Genomic DNA, 17,900 nt, shown 5'->3' on the forward strand with positions numbered 1-17,900 from the left:
TTTCAATGTGCATACGGTGCATATTCCTAAATAAATTTGGGCAGCCCCCAGTGCAGGTTTATGTGCCTGAACTTCAGTTTGAATGGGAGCAGTTAGTTTGTCATTCACTTTTACTGTTAGTAAACTAAGTACACTTAGGAGAGGTCCTGGTATTAAACCATTACTGATGGCTGCATTCCACTTAGGAGAGGTCCTGGTATTAAACCATTACTGATGGCTGCATTCCACTTAGGAGAGACCCTGGTATTAAACCATTAATGATGGCTGCATTCCACTTAGGAGAGACCCTGGTATTAAACCATTACTGATGGCTGCATTCCACTTAGGAGAGACCCTGGTATTAAACCATTAATAATGGCTGCATTCCACTTAGGAGAGACCCTGGTATTAAACCATTAATGATGGCTGCATTCCACTTAGGAGAGACCCTGGTATTAAACCATTAATGATGGCTGCATTCCACTTAGGAGAGGTCCTGGTATTAAACCATTACTGATGGCTGCATTCCACTTAGGAGAGACCCTGGTATTAAACCATTAATGATGGCTGCATTCCACTTAGGAGAGGTCCTGGTATTAAACCATTACTGATGGCTGCATTCCATTTTGGAGAGGTCCTGGTATTAAACCATTAATAATGGCTGCATTCCACTTAGGAGAGACCCTGGTATTAAACCATTAATGATGACTGCATTCCACTTAGGAGAGGTCCTGGTATTAAACCATTAATAATGGCTGCATTCCACTTAGGAGAGACCCTGGTATTAAACCATTAATGATGACTGCATTCCACTTAGGAGAGGTCCTGGTATTGTGCATGCTGACTCACTGAAATATCTTACTGGAACACTTGATGGAACTGAGCCATCGTTAAGGTTATCAATTTCAGCTGTGCTTTTCCTACTATGACAAGTCAACATGTCTGCTGTGGAAAAGGTCTATAGTATTGTAAAGGTAGGCTTACAGTCTATGATTGGAACCCAGGGTGAAAAAAAAGTAGTTTATTTAAAAGTTAGTTAACTTTAATTATTGACATAACATGTTATTATTATTATTAATATTTGAAGTATTTATGGTTGATTTTAATCTATTAAATATGAAAAGTAAGTCTATATTTTCTGAATTAAACTTCATAACAAATGAGACGAAAAAAACTAACTCTGGGTGCGGGGGTTTGTTCGTTTTCTAGCACCGCAACAATCCACATGGGCGGAGTTTAGGCATTACAGGGTTTTCTAAAAAAAAAAAAAAAAAAAAAAGAAATACATATAATTATAAAGTCCTTATAACTTTTAATTTCAAATAAAACGCGATATTGATCAGTTAACTGTGTGGACTCCGGGGACTGCAAAAAAAATCCAGATTAATGTCACGGTGGCGGTGCACTATCACCGCCCCTCTGTTCGATGAATGCTGACAGTGAACGCCGCCCGCCTTGCGCCATTTTGAAACGCTGGGAGAGGCAGAGGCGAGGGAAATCTCAAAGTAGAGAGCAAAGTCTAACTGAAGGTTGTAGTTTACTTTCTTTGGGTGAATCTGGTTCGTGTCTTTCTTTATCAACTAGGCCGACGACTTGTACGGCCTTTGTCGGAGTTTCCATAGCAACAGCCCCTTGGTTTGTCCCTTCCAACGGCTTCCAACTGCTCCCCGGTCAGAACCAACTGCCGACCCGGGTCAGTTGCTCCAGTCCGGGCCCCGAGCCCGCTACAGAGATACCCTCATGGCAGGTAAACTACTGAGAAAAGACTATCAGATGAATTGTTATTCAGCAGTTAACATCTGCGCCGGTCAATATATGTTAATAAGTACGAAGTAGCGTGCGGCCTTGTTGTTGAATTACTGATTTTTAGCGTCAGTTAGCTAAGTTAGCATCGTGCTAACGCGTGTGAAGTTGTCTTGTTGTTATGGTGGTGTGTTTTGGTAAAAACTTGGATTTGTGTTCCGTGCAGGAGCCGGTGGTGGGACCAGTGATGTGCAGTGGTGCTTCTCCCAAGTCAAAGGAGCGATAGATGATGATGTCGCTGAAGGTAAGTGCATGTTGTGGTCCCTGAACAGTAGCTAGCTAACCTGCTACTGTCTGACTGGCGTCCTGTACCAGTTGTTTTGACGTTAGCTTCAATGCTACTGCTACACTTTTTTGTTTGGGGTTTCGTGCAATGAGTCGTCGCTATTTCAGAGCATTAATTTACCTGTTTGCAATACACACACCTACACACACACACAGACACTCTCTCTCTCTCTCTCTCTCTCTCTCTCTCTCTCTCTCTCTCTCTCGCTCACACAGACACACGCACACACACCTGCAAACACGCACACACACACACACACCTACACACACATAGACGCACACTCGGCACTGAAGGAACGCACTGAAGGAACGAGAAAGGGGTAATTGTGGCACATACTTGCAATTGAGTGAGTAAACGTTAAGTTAACGTTAACAATATTCATCTATGTTTTGGCATAAGTGCTGCAAAATTGTCAGCAGTTATGAAAGCCGCTTTGCGCCAGCCTGATGTAATAAAAGATCCTTTAAGTCACCTATAATGAGAACGTTTCTCAAAATAATGAGGAACTTTAACAAAATGTACTTTTACTACGTTGTTATTTTGAGGAACAAACTCATTAGTTTGATATGCTACATCATTGTTCTGAGATACAGGACAAATTTCATTAAAACTCCTTTTCTACCAAACAGTAGTTACAACTGGAAACCACGGATGACAGTGATGTCTGTGCTTTGCATGGCTAGATACTGGTTGTAAGTGAGAATAATAACACAGGAGATGGGAATAATTGCTTCTTATATGAACAGGAACAGAAGAAAAAAACAGTGGTGGATTGTAACCGCCCTTTTTCCCATTGTACTGGGAATTAAACATGTATGTTAACAGTATGTGATGGACTTATTTGCGTGTAACAGGCTAACGCTCTTTAAATTCTGTCTGAGAACAAGTATAAATGCGAGCCTTCCTTTTGTCAATGCATAGCCCCTCTTTTGCCCTATGTGAGAGTTTGTATGGAGTCAGATCGTATCAGGCCCTCTGTGTGCTGCGTTAGCGCCAGAGTCTATATTAAGGATTGCAGTCGCTCAGAATAGTGCCAGTCTGTAAACAGGGATCGATTGTTGTGTTGTAGGATGTGATGAGTGTCTTTGAAAAGTGCCGAATAGCTGCAAATGGAAATTTTGTCTTCCGAGATCTTTCCGGAGACTTGAGTTCACACTGCCGTGTGTGTGTGTGTGTGTGTGTGTGTGTGTGTGTGTGTGTGTGTGTGTGTGTGTGTGTGTGTGTGTGTGTGTGTGTGTGTGTGTGTGTGTGTGTGTGTGTGTGTGTGTGTGTGTGTGTGTGTCACAGCTCTGTTGTGTTGTCAACTCTGAAAGATGGACAAAATGGGAGCAAACGTACGATTTGTTTAACGCTGCTGGAAGTAAGTTGTGCATCACTGGGAGGAAACGTTTCGTCAAACCTGAAAAGCGAACACACCTCAAGTTTAAACAATAGGCTCCCTGATGCAGCAACAGCAGTATAAAAACTTTTACTTGACTTCTAATGACACTCCTTTATCCACAGCCGACATCATTTCTACTGTTGAATTCAACCACTCTGGGGAGCTGCTGGCTACGGGGGACAAGGGGGGTCGAGTTGTCATCTTTCAGCAGGAGCCAGAGGTAAGATTTGGGTGACTTATCTCACTAAGCTAAGGCCTTGTTCAGACTGCAGGCCCAAACCCATTTTTGGCGTATCTAGATTGATTTTTTTTTTTTTTTTTTAGAAAGTCTGGACAGCATAAAAAAACATGAAATGTGATTCAAAGCACATTTGGAGTAGCCTGACCAGTAGGGGTGGGAATCAACAGAGGCCTCACGATACGATCATCATCACGCTACTTATGCCACGATACGATATTATTGCGATTTTAAACATATTGTATTACCTTTTCTCAAACTTCAAATTTTTCCCAATTTCAAATGATGTCCCCAAACAAAAATATTGTCAACATCTGTTTTATGAAAAAAGATACATTTCTCTGTTCGTTCCTCTCACTTCAATGTTATTGCTGCAAAATGGGGATTGTCAAGCAGACAAACACATATCATAATAGATCCATACTTGGCGTCTGTGTATCGATACACTATTGCCATGAAAAAAATCGATACTATCCTGTATCGATTTTTTATTTTTTTATTTTTTTCCCCACCCCTACTGACCAGCCAGACCCACATCCAGATGTTTGGTCTGGGAACTCCCCATTGGCTGGGCTCAATCCGAGGGGCGGGGTAAACTGTTGTCTTTCAAATTCCCTCTGCACGTAATAGGATAGCGCTACAACCAATCAGAGCAACAAAGCTAGCTGATAGATTAAACTTTAAACTCCGAACACATCTTCCTTTTTTTAAGAATGACTCAGTGCCGTTCTGTTCTTTTCTCAAAGAAAAGCTGAACTCCAAGTCTTCCAGAAGACCTCTGTTCACCAGCAGCAGCAGCCATCTTCTTTGTTTTTAAGTAGCAACTCTGCCGTCATTATGTTAAGCCCCGCCCAACGACTATACACGATGTGATTGGCCCGACTAGAGTTTGTTTTTTCCAGCTCGCAAGCCAACGGAGAGTTGCTAGACAACCCTGGCTGCAAATTACATTTCTTGCCAATCGGGTGGTCTAGATTTATAGGCTACATTTGGAGTGGTTTGAAATGCGATTCCAGTTGGATTTCTACATATGCGACTCAGTGCGGAAGCTCTGGCTGCTCATATCGGATTTCAAAATGTCTTTTGAGTCTCTTGTGTGGCCGAGAATTAGGCGCTTATACTTAAGTAGATGGTGAAATTAGAAACACAGAGGCTCCGTTGTCCGAGCCAGCGTATTACTTGCTTCCACGACGTCAGTCGCAGCGCAGCTTTACTCCTGGTTTTACCTTTCACAATACAAGCCCAACTTATATTCTCGCCGAGCATTTCGCCAAAGAGGCAACTCAACAAAATGCTTAATGTTGACGATGTCAGAGTGACGGAAGTGCCGAGCAGATGTTGCTGCAAGCAGAGCGCTATCGAGAACAACAACAACTTCCCGTTGATTTGATAGACCTCCATTTCTCAAGCGTCCACATAGCTACACTGACGCCTACGCCGTTGCCACAACAACCCATGGATCGATTGGTGATGTCTGGACACACAAATCCGATCTCATCACTTGCAAATAAGTGTGCGGACAATCTTTCTTAAAGGAACACGCCGACTTATTGGGACTTTAGCTTCTTCACCGTAACCCCCAGAGTTAGACTAGTCCATACATACCCTTCTCATCTCCGTGTGTGCTGTAAGGCTGTCTGTCGCTGCCAGGGCATCAGGCCATCACAGATCCTGCAGGTGAATGGTTCCAGTAATCCTACTGCTCCCAATAAGTAACAAAATAACGCCAACATGTTCCTATTTACATGTTGTGATTTATAGAGTCACAGCGTGTACAAAAAACAACGTAACATGAGACACAGCCGTCTTCTAACTGTAAACAAACCTGGAACTATATTCTCAGGCGGAAGAATATAGTACTTGGGCGGTGTGATATGCTCGCAGCAAGCCTGTCTGAGAATATAGTTCCCGGTTTGTTTACTGTTAGAAGATGGCTGTGTCTCATGTTAGGTTGTTTTTTTTGTACACGCCAGATTTACAAATCACAACATGTAAATAGGAACATGTTGGTGTTATTTTGTCACTTTTGTCACAATTGGGAGCAGTAGGCTAGTTGGAACCAGTTACCTGCAGGATCTGTGCTAGGCTAAGCTAATGCTGGAGCCGTCAGACAGCGTTACAGCACGCACGGAGATGAGAAGGGTATGTATGGACTTGTCTTACTCTGGGGGTTACGGTGAATAAGCTAAATTCCCAATAAGTCGGCGTGTTCCTTTTAAGATCCAATTTGAGAAACAAATCAGAAATGCCTGCAGTCTGAACGTAGACATTGTTTTATTTTTCTTCTCACATTAAGTAAGAGAAACTGATCTGCCGTCTGTCGTTGTTCAGAGTAAGAATCAGCCGCAGTGCAGAGGAGAGTACAACGTTTACAGCACCTTCCAGAGCCACGAGCCGGAGTTTGACTACCTGAAAAGCCTCGAGATCGAGGAGAAGATCAACAAGATCCGATGGCTGCCTCAGAAAAACGCAGCACAGTTCCTTCTGTCTACAAACGGTTAGTAATCCGGTTTATTCTACTGTGTAGTCCACTGGTTCTCAAGCTTTTTCCAATAATGTTCCCCCTTTGAACAGTGTTTTATTAAGCCTTGTACCCCCTAACCAGCGAGAATAATTTTTGGTAGAAAAATTAAGTCTCTATAAAGAGGAACAGGGATGTCAGCGATAGATTTACTAAACAACAGCCTTGGACCTGGAAAACCATTAAATGATGATGGTAAAAGAGGGTAGAAAGAAGGAAGGGAGGAAGGCAAGAATAGGGCGACACAAGTGACAACAGATTCAAATAAGCGACAAACTTTGAAAAAAAAAAAAAAGACACAAACTTTGAAGAAAAAAAGTCAGTAGAAAAAAGTCAGGAAGAAAGGCAAGAATAGGTCAAAACAAACGACAAAACCTTAAAAAAAAAAAAAAAAAAAAAAAAGGTGACACAAAACTTGTGACAGACTTGGAGAATAAAAAGACGGTAGAAGTTAACTACAGACTTGGAACTGAAAAACACATGTTGCAAAAAATGTCCTCCAGAGTACCCCTAGTGGGACACGTACCCCCTGCAGTCCTCCAGAGTACCTCTAGGGGGACACATACCCCCTGTAGTCCTCCAGAGTACCCCTAGTGGGTCACCCCCGTAGTCCTCACTGTGCAGTCCTCCTACCCCAGAGTGGGTCCCCTCAGTGGGACCCATAGTGGGACACATACCCCCTGTAGTCCTCCAGAGTACCCCTACGGGGACACGTACCCCCATTTGAGAAACACTGCTGTAGCCAGTAAGAGTTGGTAATATTTAGTCCCTTTTACACTGAAACTTTTTCATATGTCCTCTGGAGTCAGTCATCTAAATGAATGCATGTTATTGAAGATGACTTTTTCTTGATCTCTGCTCTTTCTCGTTGGCAGACAAAACCATAAAGCTGTGGAAAATCAGTGAGCGGGACAAGAGACCAGAAGGCTACAATTTGAAGGAGGAAGACGGACGGTACAGAGATCTCAATACTGTCACAACACTACGGGTGTGTATAAAATTAAAATGTTATCACTGTGCCAATAATGTTGACCATGTACTGTATGTATTGCCAATTATGCTTTCATTAGCTGTGTTTTATTACTTGTTATGAGATATTATATCGATTCTGACAGTTTGACTCCACATGTTCCTCCCTGGTCATCATGTGCATCCTTCAGTTTGGGACACACTGATCTATATTTATTGAGTAGTTTCTAAATATAGACTCAGTTTACCAGACTATCCGCTAACACATTTAACAGGCTAGACCCTTTAAGGACCATTAACTCTTGCCGTTTGTCACTGACTACGTTTTAAATGCACCTAATTTTCCAGTTTTTGCTCTTATTCTGAAAAATACAATATTCTGACTAAGCTGTTAACACGGCTATAAAGGAAAAGGGGAAAATTTTTTGATTTTCCCTGAAATGAAAGTTTCTACCCCCGCTCCTCTCCCCAGGTTCCAGTATTCAGGCCCATGGACCTGATGGTGGAAGCGAGCCCCAGACGAGTGTTTGCGAACGCTCACACCTACCACGTCAACTCCATCTCCGTCAACAGCGACTGTGAGACGTACCTGTCGGCAGACGACCTGCGCATTAACCTGTGGAACCTGGAGATCACCGATCGCAGCTTCAGTATCCTTTCCTCCTTTAAATCCATGCAGCTCCATCCTCTTCTGTAGCCCCTGATATCATTGTTCTCGTATTTCGTTAGACTAAGAGCCCTGACACACCTTTCTCGTTCTGTGCCGATAACCGTGACTTTGGTACCGGTTCCTGAACGACTACTTTTTACAATATCTATTCTATAAAGCAAAAATAAATAACATTACACATTACTGCACAAAACATTTTATCTATGTTTCAGCTCCTACTACGTGTAACGTAGAGATTTGTCCTGCGTGTAACGTTAGACAGTCAATCACAAACATTATTAAAGCTTGGTAGAAGCATGCTGCGTGCTGATTGGCTCACTGACGCTGATGAGATTTACTCCTTGGGTAATAGTCTGGCTATCACCAGACCAAGACTTAAGATTGACCATTGGTCTGGGGAGTGTGCTCTGTATTTTCTACTGCACAAGAGGCGTGATCAACGGGCATAGTTCAAATGACTCTGGAGGCGATTGGAGCCAATCAATGATCAGCGGTTTGCAGAAGCAGCAATGGCATCGAGCGATTTTTCCAGATTGTGCAAAAAAAAAAAACATGAAAGCGATATATGGTATTTACACCCACTCGAGCGACAGCGGCATCAACGGTGGTTGCTGCGCTTCAGTGGCCACCATGTTGAATGTAAACAAGAAGCTGCTTCATCGTGTTAAACCAGCCAATAGCGCGCCAGGTGGATGAGCCGGTTTGTGATTGGTCCCCGCAGATTTGTAACGGAAGCAGGATAGATAAACGTACAGGTTTCCAGCCTGAGCTGCAGGCAGATCGGGCTGAGGTTACCCGGTAAGGCTGGGAAAAAAATCTATTTGATTTAAAAATCGAGTTGGTAGGTCAAATCGATGCATATTTTCAAAAAATCGATTTTTTTTTAGATCTTTTTTAATCCAAATACAGTATAAATAATTTGGATGTTTAACAATCTTTTGTTGCACACTGCACAGTGACTTTTCACTTAGAGAAAGGGTTTGCCTTTGCAATTTTGTTTATGTTGATGCACTTTAATTAAATAATTAATTAAATTAAAATGGAAGAGGAAGGGGGGGAAGCGAATCATAAATTGAGTTTTTATAAAAAAAAATCTCATATTTTTTTTAGGGAAACAAATCGCCCAGCTCTAGGGTGTAACAACACATCAGTCTGGATCGATATGCAAATATTAGTGGTGTGAATCTTCACTGGTGTCGTGATTTTGAGAATTGTTTCAATATCGCGATGCGTCGCCTCCTCAATGTTATTAATTTGCGATAGATGCATGCATGCATGCTTGATTAAAGTGATGGTTCGGAGTTATTTCACCCTGTGGACCAGTCAGACCTTCCTCCACAGCGCTGTGTTGTTTGCTGCATGTTGTCCCCCTCTCTCTCTCCCCCCTGTCCTGTCTTCATGCTATCCTGTCAATAAAAGCCCCAAAAAATAATCTTAAAAACAAATATCTTTTGCTACGTTTACACTTCATGTCCACACTCTGCCTGCGTTTCCAATCCCCTCAAACAAAGACATTTGCCAGCAGGTGAAATAGGAAATAGGTGACACCTAACTAATTTTGGTAACTATGTCAAGCTCTGAAAGCCTATATTTGCTGAACAATAGCCAAAGCGAAACCTTTTGGGCCACTGGGTCAATGGCAGGCTAAGTTTGTTCTAGATTTTAAGTTGTGGAAAATGTATGTTTATCCCTTGGCCCTTAACCTCACGCCTTCAGATATTGTTGACATTAAGCCAGCCAACATGGAGGAGCTGACGGAGGTGATCACAGCGGTGGAGTTCCACCCGAACCAGTGCAACACTTTCGTCTACAGCAGCAGCAAGGGCACCATCCGCCTGTGTGACATGAGGGCCTCGGCGCTGTGTGACAAGCACGCCAAACGTAAGCCCGAAACATTAAAGACTGTAGGTTGTCTTTTCAGTCAGACTGATCTCAATAAATGTATGAAACGCCAATTTGTATGCCATTTTGGTGCGTTATCAAGACACATAATCGCCTTTTTAGAGTGTTTATCGACGCCGTTTGGTCTCCATTGACTTACATTACCTTGCGTGTGTGGAAATCCGCGTAGGGAGGTTGGACAGGGTGGAGGATGGGTCAAACACAGGACTTCCACCTAGGAGACTGGGGATCGTGTCCCGCTTTGTTCTTTTCCTAAACCCAATTGTTTTTTTTTTTAATGTTTATCTAGATAGGGACAGTGCATATTAATGGACATCAGTACAAGTACACAATGTAAATATGCTACAGTTAGCACCATAGCTAGTTTTCATCTATTGTCCCCAGGCAGATAAAACATAAAAACAGTGACAAACATGCAACACCCCTCATAATTTGAGAGGCAAGACAAACCCTAACAACAACAGTCCAGACAAAATACAACAGAACATGTAAATGTCACACACGATGAAATGTGTCTCGATAACACGCAAAAATATGAATTCGGCTCTTATTGAGATCAGTCTGCGTACACGCAGATTGCTGGAAATGCACACGCCACTTGGCTTTAAGAAGTGGCGTGTATGTTTACTCAAAGTCATCATGTCCCGTTGTTTCAGTTAACGGCAGCCAGGGTGAACTAATGACTTGCGTCTTTTTGTTTTCTCTTTTTAAAGAGTTTGAGGAGCCAGAGGATCCAAACAACCGTTCGTTCTTTTCTGAAATCATCTCGTCCATCTCTGATGTAAAGTTCAGCCACAGCGGACGGTACATGATGACCCGCGACTACCTGTCCGTCAAGATCTGGGATCTCAACATGGAGTCCCGCCCAGTAGAGACCTATCAGGTAGGGGGGTGTAATAGGGCTGGGGAAAAAATTGATTTGATTTAAAAATCGAGTTGGTAGGTCAAATCGATTCATATTTTCAAAAAATCGATTTTTTTAATCCAAATACAGTATAAATAAATCAAATGTCTGTAGCGGAGCGCTTCCCGGACTCAAAAAATTAGCTTGAGGTGCTCTTAAAAAGCCTTTATTTATGGCTTAGTCATCATAAATCTTAAAGTACTCCGACGCATTTCGGCATACAAGCCTTCGTCAGGGAGTCAATCAATTTCCCAAACAGGAAGAGACCTTCTTATACGCTTTCAAACAGACCAATCAAGAAACACAGCCAATGAAAAGCCTTAATTTTGGTATAGGAGGGTTATTAAAGTTGTAGGGTTATAGAATGACCAATATATGTCCTCATTGGTCATAAATAGACCAGTGTATTTGACTACAAGTCAAGGTAAAATTCAAAACATGTACAACACAAATACAAATAGAAATGGACCCAATTGAAAAATAAACAATATGGTTTTAAAGAAAAACACTGAGATCAAGTTCTTCATTTAAGCCTGGATAACTAGTAGCCTGCAGTTTATCAATCCAGAAACTTTCTCTCTGGTTTAGTTGTTTTTGTCTGTCCCCTTTCCTCCGTGACAATGGAATATGATCAATTCCACAGATCTGTACGGTCGATGGATCACTATTATGGTGTTCCCTGTAGTGCCTCTACAGTATAAATAATTTGGATGTTTAACAATCTTTTGTCGCACACTGCAAAGTGACTTTTCTGTTAGAGAAAGGGTTAGCCTTTGCAATTTTGTTTATGTTGATGCACTTTAATTAAATACAATAAATATATTTACAGTTCGCAGTTATTTTGTTTTAAATGGAAGAGGGGGGGAAAATCGAATCGTAAATCGAGTTTTTTATAAAAAAAAAAAATCGCATATTTTATTTTAGGGAAACAAATCGCCCAGCTCTAGGGTGTAACAACACATCAGTCTGGATCGATATGTAAACATTAGGGGTGTGAATCTTCACTGGTGTCGCGATTTTGAGAATTGTTTCAATACTGCGATGCGTCGCCTCCTCAATTTTATTAATTTGCGATAGATGCATGCATGCTTGCTTAAAGTGATGGTTCGGAGTTATTTCACCCTAGGGTCCTTTGCACCATGACCTCGAGCCAAACACCCCCAGAAGCTTTTTTCACCTGGGTCTAACATTGGGAGAGTTAGCGTAGCAGCGTTATCATCTGAATAGCTTAGCGCAGGGGCTAATGGATCCAGGGTTGTATCTTGTAAGTTACCCCACTAATAATGCCCAAAATGATACCAAACTTCTACACTAGTACAAATAGGTTATGTACTCATAAAACGATTGATTGGAAAGTTTGTAAGTACACCAGAAGTTTATGTAAATAACACTTGCCTGTTGGCCATACGCGGAGTACGCAGAGTTTGAAAATAAATATAATTTAATATGTTTTTACATGTTAATTCATACTGAAAACATTACCGTCCCAGATATTTTATAAATACTGTAAATAACACAAAACAACTAAATGTACATACAGTTGTCACAAGCCTAGAGCACCCTCTTGCGGCTGTGGACGGTAATGTTTTCAGTATGAATTAACATTTAAAAACATGTTAAATTATATATATTTTAATATATAAGTCGCACCTGACTATAAGTCGCAGGACCAGCAAAAGTAGGAAAAAAAAAAGTGCAACTTATAGTCCGGAAAATACGATATATAAATGTAACTGATTGTGTTAAATGGGCTGACGTATCGCCTCGTATCGGTCGCAGGCCCCTGAATATGAATCTAATCCTACCGTGGCAGACTTTTTGAGATCAAATATGTATCGTTGTCCAAATAATCAATATATCATATTGTGAAATAACGTGTGATTTACACCCCTACTGTCAGGTCAGTAAGTTTTGCTAAGACGGATTGTGAAAGGCCTGACATTTATACAAGTATTCTTGTCATCTCTTGCACAACTGTCGATTGTAACTACAACACCCTGTCATCACTTTCTTTAAACAGGTGCATGAGTATCTCCGGAGTAAATTGTGTTCCCTCTATGAGAACGACTGCATCTTCGACAAGTTTGAGTGCTGCTGGAATGGCAACGACAGGTGCGTATCGACCCCTCTATTATACATCTATTTACAGCTGCAGAGATTAATCAATTAGCCAACCATTCAGTAATCTTTTCTCTGATTCCAGCGTGTTAAATGTGAATATTGTTCTAGTGTCTTCTCTCCTCGGTGACAGTAAACTGAATATTTTTGAGTTGTAGATAAAACGAGACATTTGAGGACATCATCTTGGGCTTTTGGGGAAACACTGATCCACGTTTATTTTTATTTGTTTTTACCATTTTCTGACTTAATAGACTAAACAACTGATCCATTCATCCAGAAGATAATTTTTTTTTTTTTTATTTATTTAAGGACAATGCACATTTAATGAACATGTACAGCAGTACATGTAAAAGTGCCAGATTGTAGCCCATAGGCTAATTTCCATCTGTAGTCCCAATTGGCTGATATAAATTACAATAACAGGACATAAGATAAACACACTATTAACATCTGCTATATAAAACAGGATAAAACAGGATGAAAAAAACAAAAATTATTAATAAATGTTATAACAGAGGCTCAACATACATATGTTTCACTAAACTAATACGGTACGACATACGAGTAGGAGTGACCCATACGTGGTTAGTTTTAAGACAAAATATATACAGTAATAACATTTGTTATGTGAAACAAGGAAAAATAAACAAACAAAAAACCGACCGATTAGTTGCAGCTCTAGATCTATTATATCAGGGTCAAAAGATGCCTTTTGTAGAACTGTTAATACTCTTGTAGATGTCACAGTTTTGAAAGCAAAATGTGCATCTTTGGTTTCTTTATCGAACTCCACACTTCCAGTATACATGACGCATGCACATGTTTTGGGCTGACTCTTATTTGATGCAACGGTCCAACAACACTGGCCTTATCAATTACTGTGGTTATCTGCTCAGCGCAGAGCATCAGACTGCGTTCACGTATGAAGGCAAGGCAGCTTTATTTGTACAGCACATTTCAGCAACAGAAAGGGCAACTCAAAGTGCTTTACTTCAAACATTAAAGAGCAGTTAAGAGCAGAGTTTGTTCCAGATATGTGGAGCATAAAAACTGAATGCTGCTTTTTCTCCATGTTTAGTTCTGACTCTGGGGACAACAAGCAGACCTGTCCCAGACCACCTGAGAGGTCTGGGTGGGTCATAGTGTAGGAGACCTGTCCCGGACCACCTGAGAGGTCTGGGTGGGTCATAGTGTAGGAGACCTGTCCCGGACCACCTGAGAGGTCTGGGTGGGTCATAGTGTAGCAGACCTGTCCCGGACCACCTGAGAGGTCTGGGTGGGTCATAGTGTAGCAGACCTGTCCCGGACCACCTGAGAGGTCTGGGTGGGTCATAGTGTAGGAGACCTGTCCCGGACCACCTGAGAGGTCTGGGTGGGTCATAGTGTAGGAGACCTGTCCCAGACCACCTGAGAGGTCTGGGTGGGTCATAGTGTAGGAGACCTGTCCCGGACCACCTGAGAGGTCTGGGTGGGTCATAGTGTAGGAGACCTGTCCCGGACCACCTGAGAGGTCTGGGTGGGTCATAGTGTAGGAGACCTGTCCCGGACCACCTGAGAGGTCTGGGTGGGTCATAGTGTAGCAGACCTGTCCCGGACCACCTGAGAGGTCTGGGTGGGTCATAGTGTAGCCACCTGAGAGGTCTGGGTGGGTCATAGTGTAGGAGACCTGTCCCAGACCACCTGAGAGGTCTGGGTGGGTCATAGTGTAGCAGACCTGTCCCAGACCACCTGAGAGGTCTGGGTGGGTCATAGTGTAGGAGACCTGTCCCAGACCACCTGAGAGGTCTGGGTGGGTCATAGTGTAGCAGACCTGTCCCAGACCACCTGAGAGGTCTGGGTGGGTCATAGTGTAGGAGACCTGTCCCAGACCACCTGAGAGGTCTGGGGGGGTCATAGTGTAGGAGACCTGTCCCGGACCACCTGAGAGGTCTGGGTGGGTCATAGTGTAGGAGACCTGTCCCAGACCACCTGAGAGGTCTGGGTGGGTCATAGTGTAGGAGACCTGTCCCAGACCACCTGAGAGGTCTGGGTGGGTCATAGTGTAGGAGACCTGTAAAGACACCGTTACAGTAGTCAAGTCTACTGAAGATAAAAGCATGGACAAGTTGTTCCAAATCCTGCTGAGACATAAGTCCTTTAACTAGAGATGGCCCGATACCATTTTTTGCTTCCCGATACCGAGTACCGATCCAATACCATTGTGTCATATATTTTATGTTTTAACAGCTGTATACTACTATCTGTATAGATGTGATATGATGTATAACAGCTGTATACTACTATCTGTATGGATGTGATATGATATATAACAGCTGTATACTACTATCTCTGTATGGATGTGATATGATGTATAACAGCTGTATACTACTATCTCTGTATGGATGTGATATGATGTATAACAGCTGTATACTACTATCCCTGTATGGATGTGATATGATGTATAACAGCTGTATACTACTATCCCTGTATGGATGTGATATGATATATAACAGCTGTATACTACTATCTCTGTATAGATGTGATATGATGTATAACAGCTGTATACTACTATCCCTGTATGGATGTGATATGATGTATAACAGCTGTATACTACTATCTGTATAGATGTGATATGATGTATAACAGCTGTATACTACTATCTGTATAGATGTGATATGATGTATAACAGCTGTATACTACTATCTCTGTATGGATGTGATATGATGTATAACAGCTGTATACTACTATCTCTGTATGGATGTGATATGATGTATAACAGCTGTATACTACTATCCCTGTATGGATGTGATATGATGTATAACAGCTGTATACTACTATCTCTGTATGGATGTGATATGATGTATAACAGCTGTATACTACTATCTCTGTATGGATGTGATATGATGTATAACAGCTGTATACTACTATCTCTGTATGGATGTGATATGATATATAACAGCTGTATACTACTATCTCTGTATGGATGTGATATGATGTATAACAGCTGTATACTACTATCCCTGTATGGATGTGATATGATATATAACAGCTGTATACTACTATCCCTGTATGGATGTGATATGATGTATAACAGCTGTATACTACTATCTGTATGGATGTGATATGATATATAACAGCTGTATACTACTATCTCTGTATGGATGTGATATGATGTATAACAGCTGTATACTACTATCTCTGTATGGATGTGATATGATGTATAACAGCTGTATACTACTATCCCTGTATGGATGTGATATGATGTATAACAGCTGTATACTACTATCTGTATAGATGTGATATGATGTATAACAGCTGTATACTACTATCTCTGTATGGATGTGATATGATGTATAACAGCTGTATACTACTATCTCTGTATGGATGTGATATGATGTATAACAGCTGTATACTACTATCTCTGTATGGATGTGATATGATATATAACAGCTGTATACTACTATCTGTATAGATGTGATATGATGTATAACAGCTGTATACTACTATCTCTGTATGGATGTGATATGATATATAACAGCTGTATACTACTATCTCTGTATGGATGTGATATGATATATAACAGCTGTATACTACTATCTCTGTATGGATGTGATATGATGTATAACAGCTGTATACTACTATCCCTGTATGGATGTGATATGATTTATAACTTTGTATACTACTGTCTGTATAGATGTGAAATCTTTGTATAAAGCTGTAACAAACACAAATGGATGATATGATGTAGAACAGCTTTTGTATACTCTAGTTTGACAGATGTGTTATGATGTATAAAATAACATAAATGTAAATGACTTTAACTGTATAGATTTTCTTTAGGGCTTTATAACGTGGTATACGGATATCTGCATAAACTCCAGTATGGATGTGATATGATGTATAACAGCTGTATACTACTACTATCTCTGTATGGATGTGATAGACAGTATCTGGATGTGATATGATGTATAACAGCCACTACTATCTCTGTATGGATGTGAAGATAACAGCCCTTGATGTATTCTTGGATGTGATATGATAATAGGTGTACTACTATCTCTGTATGGAGACTTTGTAATTACTATCTTAATGTGGCTGATATGAAAATAACAGTCTTCCCATTCCTTTTTCAGAAAATGGAGGGTAGTGTGTTTAGGCTGAGTTGTGTTTAGGCTGAGTTGTGTACGGCGAAAAGTGAGACAGATTCAACTTTTGGATAAACTCAACCCTGTGTCTAACGAGCCCTTTAATCGAAAGTTAGGATTGTCAGTGAAACGGTTAATAATTAACATCCCCAGTTTAGGCAACAAACTGAGTGAAGTTGACATTGGTTATTTTCAAATGGCACCCGAACCCCCTTTTTGCTTCATTATAACAACAACGTGGCGTATCGTGACTCCGAACCTTTTTGTCTCTCCGCAGCGTTGTGATGACCGGCTCCTACAACAACTTCTTCCGGATGTTATGACACCGAGGCTACCGCGACTGTACTTCCGATACCAGCGTTTTAAAGGATTGTCTTAATGTGTTTCTTCCATTCCTTTTTCAGAAAATGGAGGGTAGTGTGTTTAGGCTGAGTTGTGTTTAGGCTGAGTTGTGTGAAAAGTGAACCCTCAACCCTGTGTCTAACGAGGAATAATTAACATCCCCAGTTTAGGCAACAAACTGAGTGGAAGTTGACATTGGGAGAACAGCAAGCTCCGCAGCGTTGTGATGGTCGGTCCTGAAACCTCGTAACCCTGGAGGCAAAGCGGGAGAAAGCACGGGTGGGAAGCGCAAAAAGGACGAGATCAGTGTAGACAGTCTGGACTTTAACAAGAAGATCCTCCACACTGCCTGGCATCCTCTGGACAACATCATCGCTGTGGCAACCACCAACAATCTGTACATATTCCAGGAAAAACTGAACTAGCGTTTGTTGCTGAACTGCTCTGATACACGCATACAAACAACATCTGTCCTCCTTTTGGCTAAATCCCCCGATCTGCCGTCAGTGACTTTAGTTTTGAAAGGGACGAGACTCACTCTGTCAACTGTAAACAGTGGCATTGACGCAGTGCATCCAGGCAACGCATTCTCGTGAACGTATGAAAACTTATGCACCACAATTCGTATGATATCCCACAAAAGTGCACCCACTGCTGGCT

The 17,900-nt window shown here is 41.5% G+C and overlaps 1 protein-coding gene across 1 annotated transcript; it reads left to right on the plus strand.

Annotated features, from left to right (window-relative positions):
• The first annotated feature begins 1,426 nt into the window (after nucleotides 1–1,426).
• Nucleotides 1,427–17,230, plus strand: ppp2r2aa (protein phosphatase 2, regulatory subunit B, alpha a). The gene is made up of 10 exons (XM_028577675.1): nucleotides 1,427–1,726; nucleotides 1,949–2,026; nucleotides 3,572–3,669; nucleotides 6,019–6,184; nucleotides 7,084–7,196; nucleotides 7,650–7,827; nucleotides 9,564–9,728; nucleotides 10,463–10,632; nucleotides 12,674–12,765; nucleotides 17,176–17,230. Exons 1-10 carry the CDS (start codon nucleotides 1,720–1,722, stop codon nucleotides 17,219–17,221), a joined length of 1,113 nt encoding a protein of 370 aa, XP_028433476.1. The 5' UTR covers nucleotides 1,427–1,719; the 3' UTR covers nucleotides 17,222–17,230.
• Nucleotides 17,231–17,900: the final 670 nt, after the last annotated feature.

The sequence above is a fragment of the Perca flavescens genome, chromosome 5 (assembly GCF_004354835.1).
Source record: "Perca flavescens isolate YP-PL-M2 chromosome 5, PFLA_1.0, whole genome shotgun sequence".
Taxonomy (NCBI): Eukaryota; Metazoa; Chordata; class Actinopteri; order Perciformes; family Percidae; genus Perca; species Perca flavescens.

Coding starts and splice junctions, on each gene's coding strand:
- ppp2r2aa (XM_028577675.1), top strand. Junction 3,670..6,018: donor TCTTTCAGCAGGAGCCAGAG/GTAAGATTTGGG, acceptor GTCGTTGTTCAG/AGTAAGAATCAGCCGCAGTG. Junction 10,633..12,673: donor GCCCAGTAGAGACCTATCAG/GTAGGGGGGTGT, acceptor TTCTTTAAACAG/GTGCATGAGTATCTCCGGAG.